General features: G+C 37.5%; 1 protein-coding gene across 26 annotated transcripts in view; it reads right to left on the bottom strand.

The window, feature by feature from the left end:
- The window catches only part of ATRNL1 (attractin like 1), a 1,032,651-nt gene that overhangs the window by 475,557 nt on the left and 540,901 nt on the right, over positions 1–16,193 (bottom strand). For 25 of the 26 annotated variants that reach the window (XM_039547653.1, XM_039547651.1, XM_039547655.1 and 22 more), the window contains 3 exons: positions 15,693–15,787; positions 12,292–12,370; positions 10,820–10,977 (listed from right to left, as the gene is read on the bottom strand). In XM_039547653.1, coding sequence (XP_039403587.1) covers positions 10,820–10,977; positions 12,292–12,370; positions 15,693–15,787 — 332 coding nt within the window. Of the gene's footprint in view, positions 1–440; positions 1,348–10,819; positions 10,978–12,291; positions 12,371–15,692; positions 15,788–16,193 lie in introns of those variants that run through there. The other variant, XM_039547670.1, reaches the window with a different exon arrangement.

The raw sequence follows: 16,193 nt of genomic DNA, 5'->3' as shown, positions 1-16,193 counted from the left end.
TTCTTCACTCTCCCACTCCCTGGTCCTTCTCACGTGAACAGATGATTCCAATTTCCTTCCTCAGTGTCCCCATTTCTAGTTCTGATGCCACAGAGCCTTGCCTGTGTCCCTGTTCCCATTCCCCCCTTAGCAAAACATGATTCCAATTCCCCCCCTTACTTCCTGATTGACTGCAGACTATATAGTAAAACTGAGTTCTGCTTAGCTATCCTTTAACCAATCATTTTACTGAAATTTAACCAACCAATATTGTAACATGATTATCTAATCAATTATATCTCACCACCTTAATTGGTTTACACTCAACAAAATTAATTATACAGTAGACAGAGCCAGACAGCAATTATACAGACAAACAATAGGGAAGTGGGGACTACAGTGATAGAACAAAGAAATGAGGATTTTACACCCAAGCTATTGATAAGTGAGAGTTCTTGCCAGACAGGATACTATCAAACTAAGTTTTCTTTAAATCTTCTAGGCTCTTCCCTTTCTCTGGAGGTGATAATTGGATCACTTTTTTAACAGCTCAAAACTGCCTTATTTCAATGTGACTGGTGAGGATGTGACCGTTTGCTTCCCAGCTTATAGCTGCCCTGGTTTTTAGCCAAAGGCCCTAGCCTAAGAACAAGGCCTTGGACTATCACAGTGAGAGAAGGCCTATAAACAGGCAGCCTGATTTTGATTCTTGTTTTGTACCTCTATTACTAGCTAAGTCATAAGAATACATCTAAATTTTTAAAGTATAGGCCTTTGCAGACAGGCCTGAATATCTATATCCTAACACTTCACCCCTTTTTTTCTTTTGGGATCCTCCTGCCCAGGTATCCCTGGAAAAGCATGGGACATATGGCGACACATTTCCTGATAGGGCCAGGCATCAAGGTGGAAGGTGTCGATATTCCATTTGTCCCACTGCCCCTTGTGTAGTATAGTGTCCTGCACCTTCTCTCGTACAGGCATACCACACCTATTCCAATTTGTGTTCCACACTTCCTGTTATAGTGGGCCCGAGAAGGTTGGGTCCAGGTTGTCTAGTACAGTGAGGGGTAGGGAGAGAACTTACTACATTACTTGTAGGTTCTCTCCATATGCAACGTAACACAAGTATATTTAACAATACACCAGCCACTATAATAATCCACAGCAACACCGAGAGTCCTGACCACTGCAGTATGGTCCAACATCCGAGCCACCACCAAAACACTGCCTCTCTTCCTTCGACAGGGTCAAGATCTTAATGTGTTCAGTTGCTGGCAGTTGCAACAAGCTGCACCTGCAGGTTTTGCGTGCTTAATTCTGATTACTTTTCACTTTCATCTCCTGCTCCAAAGCATACACAGAGATCTGAAAAAGAGAGCACAACCTATTGTGGCTTCTTTTGGAGCCCTAACAGGATTTTAATTAAGTACATGTTTTGTCTGCATTTCTTTTACTCTTTCTCCAATATACACTGCACACATCCTGGGGAAATGCACATTTCTTCCATAGTTTTACCTCCATAACATTATATTAGCCATATCAATTTTAACTGTTTCCTTTGTGACAAAAAAAATCATATTTTTTCTCCATTCTCTTGGTTCTGGCTGCCCCTTACTACAGCCATAACTTTGGTTTTTAACTTTATAAAGTAGTTAGGTATCCTTACGGGTTAAATGCTAAATACCAAACCCAAATAACACTAGTTACCTCTGTCTGGCAAAAAGTGTTTGTTAGTTTTGCCACTTTGAATGATTCAAATGGATTTTCAGTGGCATTATAAAAAAAAAAAAACAAAGCAGAACCAAACCAATTCATTTTAAATCTACAAAACAAGAGTTTTACAAACCATGAGTGTCAGTTTAGGTCCTTAAAACCTTACATAATCACACACACACACACAAAATTCTCTTTTGCGTAACATCCCTTGCACTGCATTTTTTTTTAAAACACAACCGTACCCCAATTACAGTCCCATCTTGTACAACCAGAGGCAGCCGGGGCAGCCAAGTTAAGTTCCAACAGAAACCCCTTACATTCCTTTAGTGATTTTGATTACATTACCCAGTAGTCAAATCAGTTTGATCAGATTATCTCTCTGCCTGCTGCCTGCAGCGGTCCCTTATAGACCATTTCTGTGGGTAAAGGGCCCATTTTCCCTCAGAATAGCTGTAAAGGCTTCTGGGGACAAAAACATAGTAGTAGTAGTAGCCACTCTACCTGACCCCCTTGTATAATTGAATTACCAAGCTTCCATCCAATGTGACTGCACAGAGTTGAACATACAGTTACATTCATATAACTGGGTTTTATCAAATCAAAAACTTCCTTCTTGTAACACCACAACTGTTACTCTTTAACATCTTCACAACCGTTACCTTTTACCATTTCCACAACTCCCAAATGTTTACTTTCCTCCAAACTCTGTATTATTAATTTCTGCAAAAGTTATTTGTAGCTTTTTACTTACTCCTTTAAATCACTTATTCCTACATTTAGTTCTTGAAGGTAGTGCAATTTTCCTGTAACAACTCAGTCACCAAGTACAATTATTGCCACACAGCTGCCTTAACTTGTGCCGTCTTTACCTTGAGACTGTTCAAAAAGGCAGTAAAACATTTGTCTCCATGGTTGCACATGGATCTTTTACTCCAAAAAATTCCAGTGGAATACAGCAGACCTCCTTCATAATTTGTCACACCAAAAAAAAAAAAAAGGCATTTCACATAAGTATCCAAAGTACCCTCCATTAAAACTTCAGAAAACCAAATGTGTCGAAAGGCGGGGAGGGGGAAGAGGTGGAAAGAAACCAATTAACCCTGTGAGGTCAGTTTAAAGTACAGGCTATCAGCAGCAAATTAAGAAAACTGAGAGAAAGGAGGAGAAAAAGAAGAAAAGGATATAGTTAGCTCTGAGCCAAGAGTAGGATCCCTGGGTTGAAACAGTTGGGAACCCTTCATCTTGGCCTGGGAGAGGAGTGGGGATTGTTACCCGCTCCTGCAAACCCTGAAATTTTTCACTTTGAAACTTCTTTTTTTTTTTTTTTTGCCTCCAGTCCCCCAAGACCAAGTCCCAGCTCCTGTCTCTAAAGGTGGTCTGTTAATTCTGCTTTTGACGCTAACCTTTCAGCAGCCCTTGCTGAAGCAGCACCAAACTTGAAAGATTACTGGCAGCTTCCCATAATGCTGCCCTTACTTCAAACCTCTCACGAGTGTACTGAAGTGCCTCCTTTCCCTGGAAGACATCCAGTTCCCATGGGCATGGACCTTCTTCCACTACCCATCTACCAAGGAGGCTGGGCTCCTCAGCCACCTCCCATCCCTCTGGGTCCCCTAAAACTGCCTCCATTTCTTTTTAATCTTATCCCAGGTTGACCCCTGCACCTGGTATGGGCCCTGGTTCTTCCTTATCCATTTATCTAAAAATTCCATTACACCAGCCAATTCCAATTCTGATCAGATTATCTCAATTTATCATGGAAATGAACATGTTGGTTGTAGAGTTGGAAGATTAATCCCCTACCTTTGAGAAAAACAAATACTGATCAGACGATGAGGTGTTTGTCCCAGCTCTCTCAGCACAAAAGAAAGAAAGATGTACATTAGGCCCCAAGAACAGAGTGGAAAAAAGAGGAAGAGAATGCCTCTCTTCTACTCAAAGGCATTTTTTTCCTTAAGAAACCATCATAGTCCACATACCAGGGTCTCCCCCACCACATTTAGGACCACTGAGAAAAGTTACTATAGACCTAGAGCTACAGTAACTTCTACTGACTGCCTAGTGCCTGGTTGTTGAGAAGAACTGAAGGGCCCAAGAATTGAAAATAATGGTAGACAGGAGGCAGTGAGCTATCTTTCTCCTCAGTGGCTCTGTAATATTCCTCCAGGGAATAAATCTGTTTATTTCTTTTGTGCTTTACTGTGGTCCAAACCCCTGCTTTTAAATGGAGCCACTATCTATGACCTTCCTGGGCATGCATGGCTCAGCAGGCCATGTATATTTTGTGCTGACAAAGCTCTTAATCTTTGAAGGGTTTATATTTTTTTTTAAATGTATGAGCAGGCTTCTGCACACTGTCATCTGCAGAAAAGTTTATTTCTCCCCTTTGCATGGTATAGAAGAAGGCACTTGATTTATTTCCCCATATTGACAGAAGCCCAGAACTAGTAAAAGCTCTCTTTGAGGAATATTTCCTACTAAATTCTAAATGTTATAACTACAATTTTCTTAATTAACTAGATAAGGGAAATGGAAATTACAGAAGAAAATCTCAATATCTGGTTACAAAGCATCAGAGACGGATAGAGTATTTGCAAATATAAGCTATCTACATATCTCTATTGTGTAATACAACTACCCATGGACATTGCCTTGGTCTGTTTGGAGGAAAAAAGCTATACAATTCGCACATCAGTTACTGGAGTTCTTATCTTAGCCGTTCAAATTATACGGAGATTAAAACTGTGCATCATTGAAGACTAATTACCTCTTAATTAGGTGTTTTGGTCCTTTTTTAAACTGTCAGCTAAACTGTTTATAGTGCTTCTGCTCACTAAGAAATAACACTTGTCTCAACTATTTCAAAATGTACAGATATTCTTGATAGCTGTATTAAACCCACTGGCAGGGGAAGTGGAGACTGGAAGAAAGAAGCATGCGAGCAGCAGTAATGAAATACACTTACTGGAGCAGTTTAGCAGTTGACATCACATTGTTAGTACCCGTGCACTAATTCATTTTAACACACATTTCAAAAGCACCATCATTATATATCAAAGAAATAAAGGTGTTATCTAATCATCAGACAACAGCTGGATAATGCCATCAAATTCTAGCAATGCTTCTGGATAGTCTCACGTTTCATCTGCTATTGATGTGAAAATTATTTTTGAACATTTTATATTGGATATGTTCATATCATGAATATTTTATATGACCAGCACACAGCGTTAGCATCTGCTGCTGTCATAACTGGCATTGTGACTAAAATGAAATAAATTATTACTACTACTATGAAGAGTATATTTGCCCAATTTTAGGTTTCAGGCTATATTTAAATGTATCAGAAAGAAAAAGATAATCAGCATCATAATTATGATAACACAACATTTATATAGTCGTTTCCATCTCCAATAACTAATCATATTAATCAAATCTATTAATCAAAACTAAAAAAGATTTATTTTAATAATGCATCTATAAAATATACATTTTCAATAACGATACATAATAATGAAATGTAGTAGAAAATTGACTATTGTGCAATTTAAGGCCCTAGTCCTGCAAGGAATTCCACACAGGCAAATCCTTAACCAGGTGTTGGAGTTCCATTGATTTCAGTGCACGTATCACATTGTGTCTATCCCCCAGGGTTCTTTTTCTTCTAGCAACGATTAATGGAAAGATTCGCTAGAACATAGTTCACTTATGAATTTTAAAAAATTAAAAACTAATCTATCTTTACAATATGTTTCCATATAGATTTTTACTAGTTATAAACATGATATGTCCATAAAATATACATCTGGATTTTTGCTTTTTGTTTGTTTGTTGAAAACAAGCCAAATGTTTTTAGTATGCCACTTGCAAGAAGGGAATTAACTGATAATTCACTGGAATCATCTAGATGTGTGCACAACATAAATTAATAACTTTGTAATTTATTATTGTTACCCCTATGCTTCCTTAACCCCACTTCCTTCCCCCACCTTGTTTTTATTCTCATTCATGACACACCTAAAATTAAATTTTAAGTTCTCTGTGGCACAAATGATGACTTATTTGTTCTTCAAAGGGGCCACAACACTTTTGGACATCATAACAATAAAATAAATGGCAATAATCACACACATTTAAGTGGCTTTAAAATTGTGACCTCAAACAAGAGTTTTTCATGGATACTGAAAGTCATATTTAAAGGTTGAAAATTCATTCTTATTCCATGTCACTGAGCCCTTTTTTGACAACAGATTTAGTCCTACAAATGGCAGGATCCTGCAATATGTTGGTTGCCTCAAAACCCATTGACTTCAATGAGATTTGAGAGTATTCAGCACCTTTGCAGAACTGGGTCTATCAGCCTGGTTATGGAATTTCATAAATTTTGTTTGCATCCCACTTCTAATGTTATTAGAAGATTGATACTTCCTTACAGTCAATATAAAAATCTAAGTCATTTTAGGAAGCTAATGTGTCTTACAATTATATTATCAATACCCACTTGGTATTTCAAGAATTATAATGACTTCACACACAGCCATATGCATTTATTACGCAGCCTCTCTGAAAACCAATAAGGTACTTAGAAATTGAACCTTTTGCTGTAAATCACAGTTATCAAATTGATGTATGCAACCACTGCTGGGAAAAGGTTCTCTACAGGCACTGGTATATTTATATATACACACATTTCCAAGTGAAAATTCCATCCAATGACCTTTGCAAAATTCTAAAAAGATTTACAATACAAAGGCTTATGTTTTCATTTTAATTAAGTAATTGAATTTGTGGTGCATCATTAACAAAAGATTGTTTTAATTCCCCATGACAGTTACTGATAACTTCTATTCCTCAGAGCTTTTACATCAGTATTTGTCAGTCAAGAATGTTAAATATTCAAAATTAACTCCAAAACAAAGAACGCTAAAATAATTAAATATGCTACACTGAGTAATTTTTTTTATGAGGACAAATGTGCTTCTTGACTTTTATTAAGCGGCTTCTTCAGTTGCAAGGTTCAGTCTATTAACATGGGAAATAAAACCTTCTGAGCTCTGAAACAGGAACCAGTGTCATCAAAGGAGTGCTGATTTTCTCTTTCTTTTTTAAATATATCACCACAGAAGTCTGTGATGTGAAGTAGTCCTGAGTGCTTAAAGTACTCTACAACATCCTTAGTTCCCTCTATTACATACAAATAAAATACAAAAAAAATCTATAACTAGATTCATTCCTTTTTGCTCTTTTTGAAACTAATACAGGATGCCAAGATTTTTTTTTCAACTTAGAAGCATTAATACAGAAAAAGAACCAAATAACACACCAGTAAAACTTTCAACAAGTTTCCTTTGAATGGTTAAATTAATTCTTTACAATACACTGGAGCATTCTAACTTCATTTTAAAGGCATGTCTCTATGAATTACTGTTGTGGAAACATAACTGAGAGGGCTGTTTTTCTCACAAAATAATTAATAACTAAGCATTATTTCAAAATTACATACAGTTCCTTTAGGAAGAATTTGCACACAGAAAAGGGGGATCTAACAATCACGACCTCAGATCACACCTTCATTATAAAGTGTATTTATAATGTGCCCCGCCACATACAGACCTTACAGTTGGGACCCTTTCATTTACTTTAGGGAGTGTGCCTGATAGCTGGTAGGAAGGTCTGTGGTTCAGTGACGCCTTTATTCTGGCTTTTTCCTGAGTACTTGTATCTGAATGGACTATTCCTGGACTGAGTCTGAGACCCTTCCAGCTAAACACTGGCCACTGGGTAATTGGTATTTTTATCCTCAAATGATGATCAGATTTAGTATGGGGTCACAGGATGGAGATTTGGCCTTCCTGATTTCATTCCTGCATGCCTGAGCAATATTTTTATACTCCTCCCTGGTCATTTGTCCAATCTTCCATTTCTTGTAAGCTTCTTTTTTGTGTTTAAGATCAGCAAGGATTTCACTGTTAAGCCAAGCTGGTCGCCTGCCATATTTACTATTCTTTCTACACAGTGGGATGGTTTGTTCCTGCAACCTCAATAAGGATTCTTTAAAATAAAGCCAGCTCTCCTGGACTCCTTTCCCCCTCATGTTATTCTCCCGGGGCTCCTGTCCATCAGTTCCCTAGGGAGTCAAAGTCTGCTTTTCTGAAGTCCAGGGTCCGTATTCTGCTGTTCTCCTTTCTTCTTTGTGTCAGGATCCTGAACTCAACCATCTCATGGTCATTGCCTCCCAAGTTCCCATCAACTTTTGCTTCTTCTACTAATTCTTCCTTGTTTGTGAGCAGCAGGTCAAGAAGAGCTCTGCCTCTAGTTGGTTCCTCCAGCACTTGCACCAGGAAATTGTCCCCTACACTTTCCAAAAACTTCCTGGATTGTCTGTGCACTGTGTATTGCTCTCCCAGCAGATATTGGGGTGACTGAAGTCCCCTCTGAGAACCAGTTCCTGTGATCTAGCAACTTCTGTTAGTTGCCTGAATAAAACCTCGTCCACCTCATCCCCCTGGTCTGGTGGTCTATAGCAGATTCACATCATGACATCACCCTTGTTGCTCACACTTCTAAACTTAATCCAGAGACTCATTTTTTTCTGCAGTTTCACACTTTCCAATGCTGAAGTCAGCTATGACATTAGAAAATAGGAAACATGTCAAAGCAAAGACTCAAATACTTTGCACTGAGTATAGTTAGGGAGTACTTTCATGGCACATCAACACTTGGAATGTAGTATTCAAAACAAGATATGGAAAAATATAGGGAGATACCAAGGACAAAGCTGGCACAAACAAGTGAATTAAACTTTAAGTGATGTGTAAAGAGTTTTGTCACTTGTAAAATCATACCAGAAATACTAGTAGCTGAAATGCATATCAATGCATACCAACATTAAGCAGCATCACAACATCACAATGGGCAGATTTTAAACCCAGGAGACTTCGGCTCTGCCATAAGGGCTGGACATGTTACTGGGAAAGTCACAGTAGAGAAATTAAGAAACTATTTTTTTTTGTTTTTTATAATAAAGGGCATAGAAAACTAATAACTATGACTCACCAACACTAAACATCTTAACAACTATTTATAGTACGAAGTATTAGTCACACAGCGAGCAAGAGACACAGACTCTGACGCCTAGGGCACAAGTGCAGCTTCAACAAACGCTGCTGTCTAAAACAAAAAAAAGCTTGAGTACATGGGGCACATGCACTCCAAGAGTGGAAAATATATGGACAAGCACTCAGAGAAGAGAGAGTCTGAGGGGGACTTATTTACTCCGAGAGCATCCCAAACTATGGTGGTTTGCCCAGATTCTTGGTTGTTAATGCATGGAGAGAGGAGAATACTAACATTCTATCAGTCTGCAGTGGTATGTATGTATGTATGAATGTGGCAAAACCCCACATTCATTTATAAGTCAAGTGGTGGCCATGCTTGATATGACCACATCAGCAATTCCAGAAGTTGGTAGTTTTCATTCTCTCTTACATCAATATGCCGAAGTTTTAGAGCAGAACATGGATGAGACCATCAGGTATTGATTTTGTCTTTCGGTTTCTTCTTCCTCAAGATTGTGGGGTACTGCATCCCCTGCGACAATGTAGATCTTCAGGCAGAGTTCATGGCAAGCTGGCATGGTAATAGATTAACATTATAGGATTATGTCTTCTTAATAAAGTTTGTCTTAGAAGGGTGATTCAGGTATCCTCAGCTCTTGCATTATGAGAGAAGAAATGACTGGTTGACTCATACATAGGTTAAATTATTTAAGAGTGCCAACTATGAGGGATTTCTGGCAGAAGAGGCAGTCCCATCTTCACACAATAGGTCTGGTGGATAGGAGAGAATGCCTGACTAATTTTAGGCTCAGCCAGTGTTAGAGAATGTACAAGCTAAATGGTGATGTTTCTGTGTCAGGTTCCTTTATGGTTTGAAGGTAACTGTTTTAGCTCATCGTCCTGAATCTAGGCTCAGTCCAGGTAATCAGGGTCTACTCATAAAATGATTATTATGGATAGGTGAAACAGCTTTTGCACTGGATAACCCTAACTTGTATACCCAATTATCTCGACTTGGAAATGGTTATGGGATGCTTGTAGTGATGGGTGCCATGTACTTGGCTGATTTGTGGCAGTACTGCTAGCAGGAAATTTGGGCCTGTTGTGATGGATTCAGTAAAACACAAGGGACTTGGAAAGCCATATGTGATTTTAACAATTTATTCTAAAAATAATTGTTTAATGAAATTGAGGCTGTAAGCCTTTCATCCAGATACCTTCTGAGATGGTCCTCTGTGGGATGAACCAAGGCTCAGTAATCCCAAATGCAGCTATACTAATGAAAGCTAGAAAGATCCCTGAAATTTCTAGCAAAAAACCACAAAACAGTATAAAAACTACGGAAGAATCCCACACGTCAGAGGACTAAATCGTGAGAGATACTGAGTTCCATCAATTCCCACTGATATCACTAGAAATTCAGGGTATTAAACACCTCACTGGCTTAAGTCCCAAAAGAGAAAATGAATTCTAAATGAATACACCTTTACCAAATGTTATGTCTCTCTCACCAACAGAAGTTTATCCACTAAAAAGATACTACCTCACCCACCTTGTCTCATTAATATCCTGAGACCAGCACAGCTACAACAACACTGTATACAAGCTGTCACACTGTAGTACCGCACAGACATTAAACCTTTAACCAATTAAAATTCAATTAGTAAGAAAGCTAATGGTTTACAAAAACCTAATCAGAACATATACAGTGTTATTGTTATGCACTAATTTTTACCTTGAGGGTACAATTGAGGATTAAAAATCTCATTCATTTTGAACAAACATTTGTAAACAAAGTAGCCCTCAATACAAATGTCATAATTAATGGAACATAAATAAACAGGAGTAAGTAATTAGTTACTTGGAGGTACTCTAGTTTGCAGAAAGACTAAATATATACAACAAATCATACTCTAGAGAATATATTATCTATGATTCTATGACTATAATACATAAGAATAATTTCTGCAGTCTCAGTAGCAGTGGAAATATTCATTTAAGTAACAAAACAAAACCTCTCACCATCACCAGGAATAGTAAATGGCTTAATATTTACAACTAACCTGTATTTTGATTGGCCAGGAAAAATTGCTGACATACACATAGAAAGTGATGTTTGGGTTACTCCGAAAGTTGAATTTTTCACAAGAAAAGCTATCTGTAAATTCCTTGATATTAGTCTTGGAAACAACAGGAATCTCTTCTCCAGATATTGTTCCTGCTAAAAATATAAATAAATATTAAATTATCATAAAAGGGGCCAAAGTAAGTTTGCTCAGGCAACTTCAAATTAACTTTATTTCAGAGTACTTGACATTGCAAGCTTAACATTCTTTTATGATTTTTTTCTGTTTATTATATATTATACATTAAACATACAAGTATATGATACACATATATACACACACACAGAAAATTCACACACACTACCATGCCAATTTCAAAAGATTATGAATGATTCATAAAATTGATGGAAGATGTACGTTGATACGAGTTTTATAGCAAGCTTATCCCGATTAACTACACAGCTAATACGGTTTCCCCTAGTAATTTACATCCAATTTCGATAAAAATTCATAGGTTACTAAAGTGTAGAAAGTGAATTTGTCTACATTTTAAAATATTGCTATAGTGTTTCAACTGCTCTTAGAAACTTGAATAATAAACCAGATAACCATATATCATTTATTGTAAACCATAAGGCTTCTCACCAATTCTGTTTGATCAGGGCATTGCTGACTTAGTAAAGTAAAAAAGATGATCATGGAAAAAAATAGAATTTTCTAGCAAAGATATGTTAAAACAAAGATTTCAAGACCTCCCATAAAATACTGTTATATGCAACTAAGTGCAAAAATTCTCGAGAATATGTAAGTTCTTAAACCATCTTTAAAGGCCTAGTTTTATTCTTTTTTTAAAAAAATGTACATTTTAACTTGTAAGCATTGTGCTTCTTCTTGGATATATTTTCAGAAAGTCAACAGAACCAGTTCATGGAAATTTCCTAAATAAAGCTTTTCTTCCTCTTTATTAAAGCAAAAGGCATAATGGGGTTCAAAGTTTGGAAAAAAAACAGATAAGCAGCTCCTTTTATCAGCATTCACAGATGAATTTTATTGTTTGATATCAATATTAAGGTTAATAATTAAATTTTTAGCTTGAACACTGAAACAAAGAAATTAAAATCTCAGTCTCCCCGGCAGTTTAGGAAGTAATTTATCTTAATTAAAATCACAGCATTTCATAACACTGCCATTTAAAAAAATTAAATAGAGTACAAGCTTTTGCTACCAAAGTAATTTTAATTGAATAGAAGAGAAAGTTAACATGTTAATGAAGCTTTGTTCAGATTACAAATTATCTGAATTTTAAGTAATATTATTAATACTAGCATAGTGATAATAGTAAAATAATACATTTTATAAAATTTTATTACTGAAATTAGCAACAAAGAGGACAATTATGTTAAAATAGCTTAAACGAACAGTTCTTGAGACATACAGGGCAAAGACATCATGCCAAAATGCTTCCTTACCTGTAGAACCAATAGACCATGTAATATTGAGGTTAAAGTTGTTTGAAGCATTAATTGATATATCCAAATTTTTGTTTGACTAGATATAAAGAAAAGATAACATTACAATTAACAAAATATAGCAGAAACATACTGCCTAATGCACTGAATGTACCTCTATTGTACATAATTAATTAAACTTTTTAATCCCCCCCCCCCTTTTTCACATATCTACTGTAGACTGCAAACACTGGGCCCAGTGAAGTCAAGAGCAAAACTCCCATTGGCAGGACATGACCCTGAGATATAACTTTCACCAATGATCTTGTTTTATATTACAATCTAAATCAAGAAACACTATTTTTTGAAAACTAAAAAACCCAGCCTATATATGAATAAAAATATTCATAAAAATTACTTGTCTTGCTAATAAAAATTTGTTCAGTAAAGGATATTCTAACATATTTCATCCAGTCTATACACCTCTACCTCGATATAACGCTGTCCTCAGGAGCCAAAAAATCTTACTGTGTTATAGGTGAAACTGCGTTATATTGAACTTGCTTTGATCCACTGGAGTGCGCAGCTCTGCCCCCCCCCTCCCTCCGAGCGCTGCTTTACCACATTATATCTGAATTCGTGTTATATCAGGTCGCATTACATTGGGGTAGAGGTGTACTTAAATTATCCCAATTAGTGGGTTTCCACCACTGTCATAGACTCATAGAATATCAGGTTTGGAAGGGACCTCAGGAGGTCATCTAGTTCAATCCCCTGCTCAAAGCAGGATCATCCCCAACTAAATCATCCCAGCCAGGGCTTTGTCAAGCCTGACCTTAAAAACCTCGAAGGAAGGAGATTCCACCACCTCCCTAGGTAACCCATTCCAGTGCTTCACCACCCTCCTAGTGAAAATGTTTTCCTAATATCCAACCTAAACCTCCCCCATTGCAACTTGAGACCATTACTCCTTGTGCTGTCATCTGCTACCACTGAGAACAGTCTAGATCCATCCTCTTTGGAACCCCCTTTCAGGTAGTTGAAAGCAGCTATCAAATCCCCCCTCATTCTTCTCTTCTGCAGACTAAATAATCCCAGTTCCCTTAGCCTCTCCTCATAAGTCATGTGCTCCAGACCCCTAATTATTTTGTTATTCACACCCCAGCTTGACTCTTTCCAATTTTTCCACATCCTTCTTGTAGTGTGGGTTCCCAAAACTGGACACAGGACTCCAGCCTCACCAATGTCGAATAGAGGGGAATGATCACGTCCCTCAATCTGCTGGCAATGCCCCTACTTATACAGCCCAAAATGCTGTTAGCCTACTTTGCAACAAGAACACACTGTTGACTCATATCCAGTTTCTCGTCCACTGTAACCCCTACATCCTTTTCTGCAGAACTGCTGCCTAGCCATTCAGACCCTAGTCTGTAGCAGTTCATGGGATTCTTCCGTCCTAAGTGCAGGACTCTGTACTTGTCCTTGTTGAACCTCATCAGATTTCTTTTGGACCAATCCTCTAATTTGTCTAGGTCCATCTGTATTCTATCCCCACTCTCCGGCATATCTACCATTCCTCTCAATTTAGTGTCATCTGCAAACCTGCTGAGGGTGCAGTCCACGCCATCCTCCAGATCATTAATGTCTTTGGTAGACTATATATACTGTAGTAACCTTTGCTTTTAGAAAATATTTTCTGACTCACACGCACAACTAACTTTGAGATAAGATTGTTCAGAATTTCCTGGGAACATAATCACCACAAATCAAGAAAATCACCCTTTAAAGTAAACTAACACCAACAAACATTCACAGAATATCAGGTCCACCATAAACTTCATTTCATTTCCAATATACAACCATCCAAAAGGTATATATCCAGTTCTTTTAAATCAGAGTCAAAAATACAAGCTTCATTGTGATTACAGGCTCACAGCCTGGCGGGGCCTCAAGCCTCTAGCCAAGACTGATGCCCATAGGGCATTAGGGCCATTCACTTTGAAATTTTATTTTGACTCAGAAAATTTCTGAACAGTCCTTGCTGCCTTTTGCAAAGTTTTATTTATTTATTTTTAAGGGTTGTTTTTGTGCCACTTTCCCATCATCATAAAGTGAGACTGAAAATCCTGAGAAGTAGGAAAACAGTAGGAAAATATGTATGTCCTCAGTATTACACAGAAGCTATGTCTACACTGCCCAATAGTTTTGGCTACAGGGGTGTGAATAACAGTGCACACCAAAGAGCTGTGCTGTAACTCCCCCGTGTGGACGCTGTGGGCACGAACTAAAAGGTTCGTAGTGTAGTCCTCTTCAAGCAGGATGACATTAATGCAAAGTAGGAACCTTTTAGTTTACACCCATAGTATTTACATGGGAAAATTACAGCTCAGCACACACCTGGGTGCACAGTTCTATTCACACCCCAGTACTCTGAACTGCAGGGCAGTGTAGCTGAGCCCTAAGTGGCAAACGAGATGAGACATCTTAAACACGAGACTTGCTTATTGTATAATCTATGTGCTGCATCATCATAATTATCCTCTGCTGAAAATTCTCTGTTTTAGGTGAGGAGGACACACACATTAAAATATAACTCAATTTTATACATATCTAGGGATGGGTATTTAGTGACAAAAAATTAGCTACTGCAATCTTCCCTACCATAGCTGCCACTCTCCTTCCCCGCCTCCTGGAACCCCTGATCTTCTTCATCCTAATTCTGAGAAATGTTCTGATCAGATCAGGGCAGAGGGTGCCAATACCACCTCAACCAGCTCCAGAAGCATCCCAAATACCACCTGGGATGAGAGGCTTTGTCACAGCCTCCCCCCTAGCCTCCCCATACACCCTTTGTGTGTGTGCTCTTTTCCTTTCTCATCTAATTTCTTCTCTTCCTAGCTCTCTTTTTCTAAGAAAAGTCTGGCTTGGTCAGTCAAGACTGTGTTATTTTGCAACAATGTAAGCTAAAAGCAATACCCTAAATAGACCAATGCTGGTACACATTTGCCATGTTTTGGAGTTGCTGATCAGACCATGTGCTATGCCTGTGTTGCAGTGAGGTTACAAGAGGACAACAGAGAACAACAATGCAAACCTACTTGTTTAGATTGCTCCTCTAAAATGACAGAAATATAATTTCACAAGTTATATGAATGTTTTAGAAAGCTGCAATATCAAAAATATGGAGACTGAATTTAGAGATATTTATCTCAAGTACACCTACTTTTCAGAAAGTTAAAGAAGCTTAAAGATGGGTCTTGCATAGAAGTCAAAGAAAGTCCAGTGACATCAACAAGTTTTGGATTATCCCTAAATACCTGACAGGTGCTTGCAGAGCTAAAATCACAATCAAATACCATGGAAAAGTTGATATCCTTGGTTGGAAGAAAATTACATTAGGGATGATTAATCACATTTCTCACCTGTTCAGGGTTTGCTATAAAGTTTATGGCAGTGAAGTGGCGATCATCTTCTTGTAATAAGCTGAAGGTAAACTGGTAGTCAATCAAAAGGCTGTCTGTGGGCAAAACAGATTGTAAAAAAAACTGCCAAATAGGATTCTGGTGCACATATATTTTAAAAAATATTAAACATACTGTAGTACCTGAACATCTACTATAACTTTTACTTCAAATATATGGAGAATGGTAAAGGTCAGAAAGTCATTTGGCATTTCAATGTTTATATATTTGTCACCAAACAATCTGTCGGTGCAGTCAGAAAGTATGAACTTAAGCAAAATAGTCTAACTTGAGAAATAAGAATTAGCATAAAGATTCAAGAGTTATTTTTCACTGAATTATAAATTGTACTAATACCAAGCTAGTCATGCCTCCTGAATTTGTACATTTTTTCAAAAGGTCCTATAAAATATAGTAGGAACACTGCCAGTTTCCAGATTTTTACACTGAAAAATGGTTTAA

Source organism: Mauremys reevesii, linkage group 7, assembly GCF_016161935.1.
Source record: "Mauremys reevesii isolate NIE-2019 linkage group 7, ASM1616193v1, whole genome shotgun sequence".
Lineage (NCBI taxonomy): Eukaryota > Metazoa > Chordata > Testudines > Geoemydidae > Mauremys > Mauremys reevesii.
This window is presented reverse-complemented; position numbering and strand designations above follow the sequence as displayed.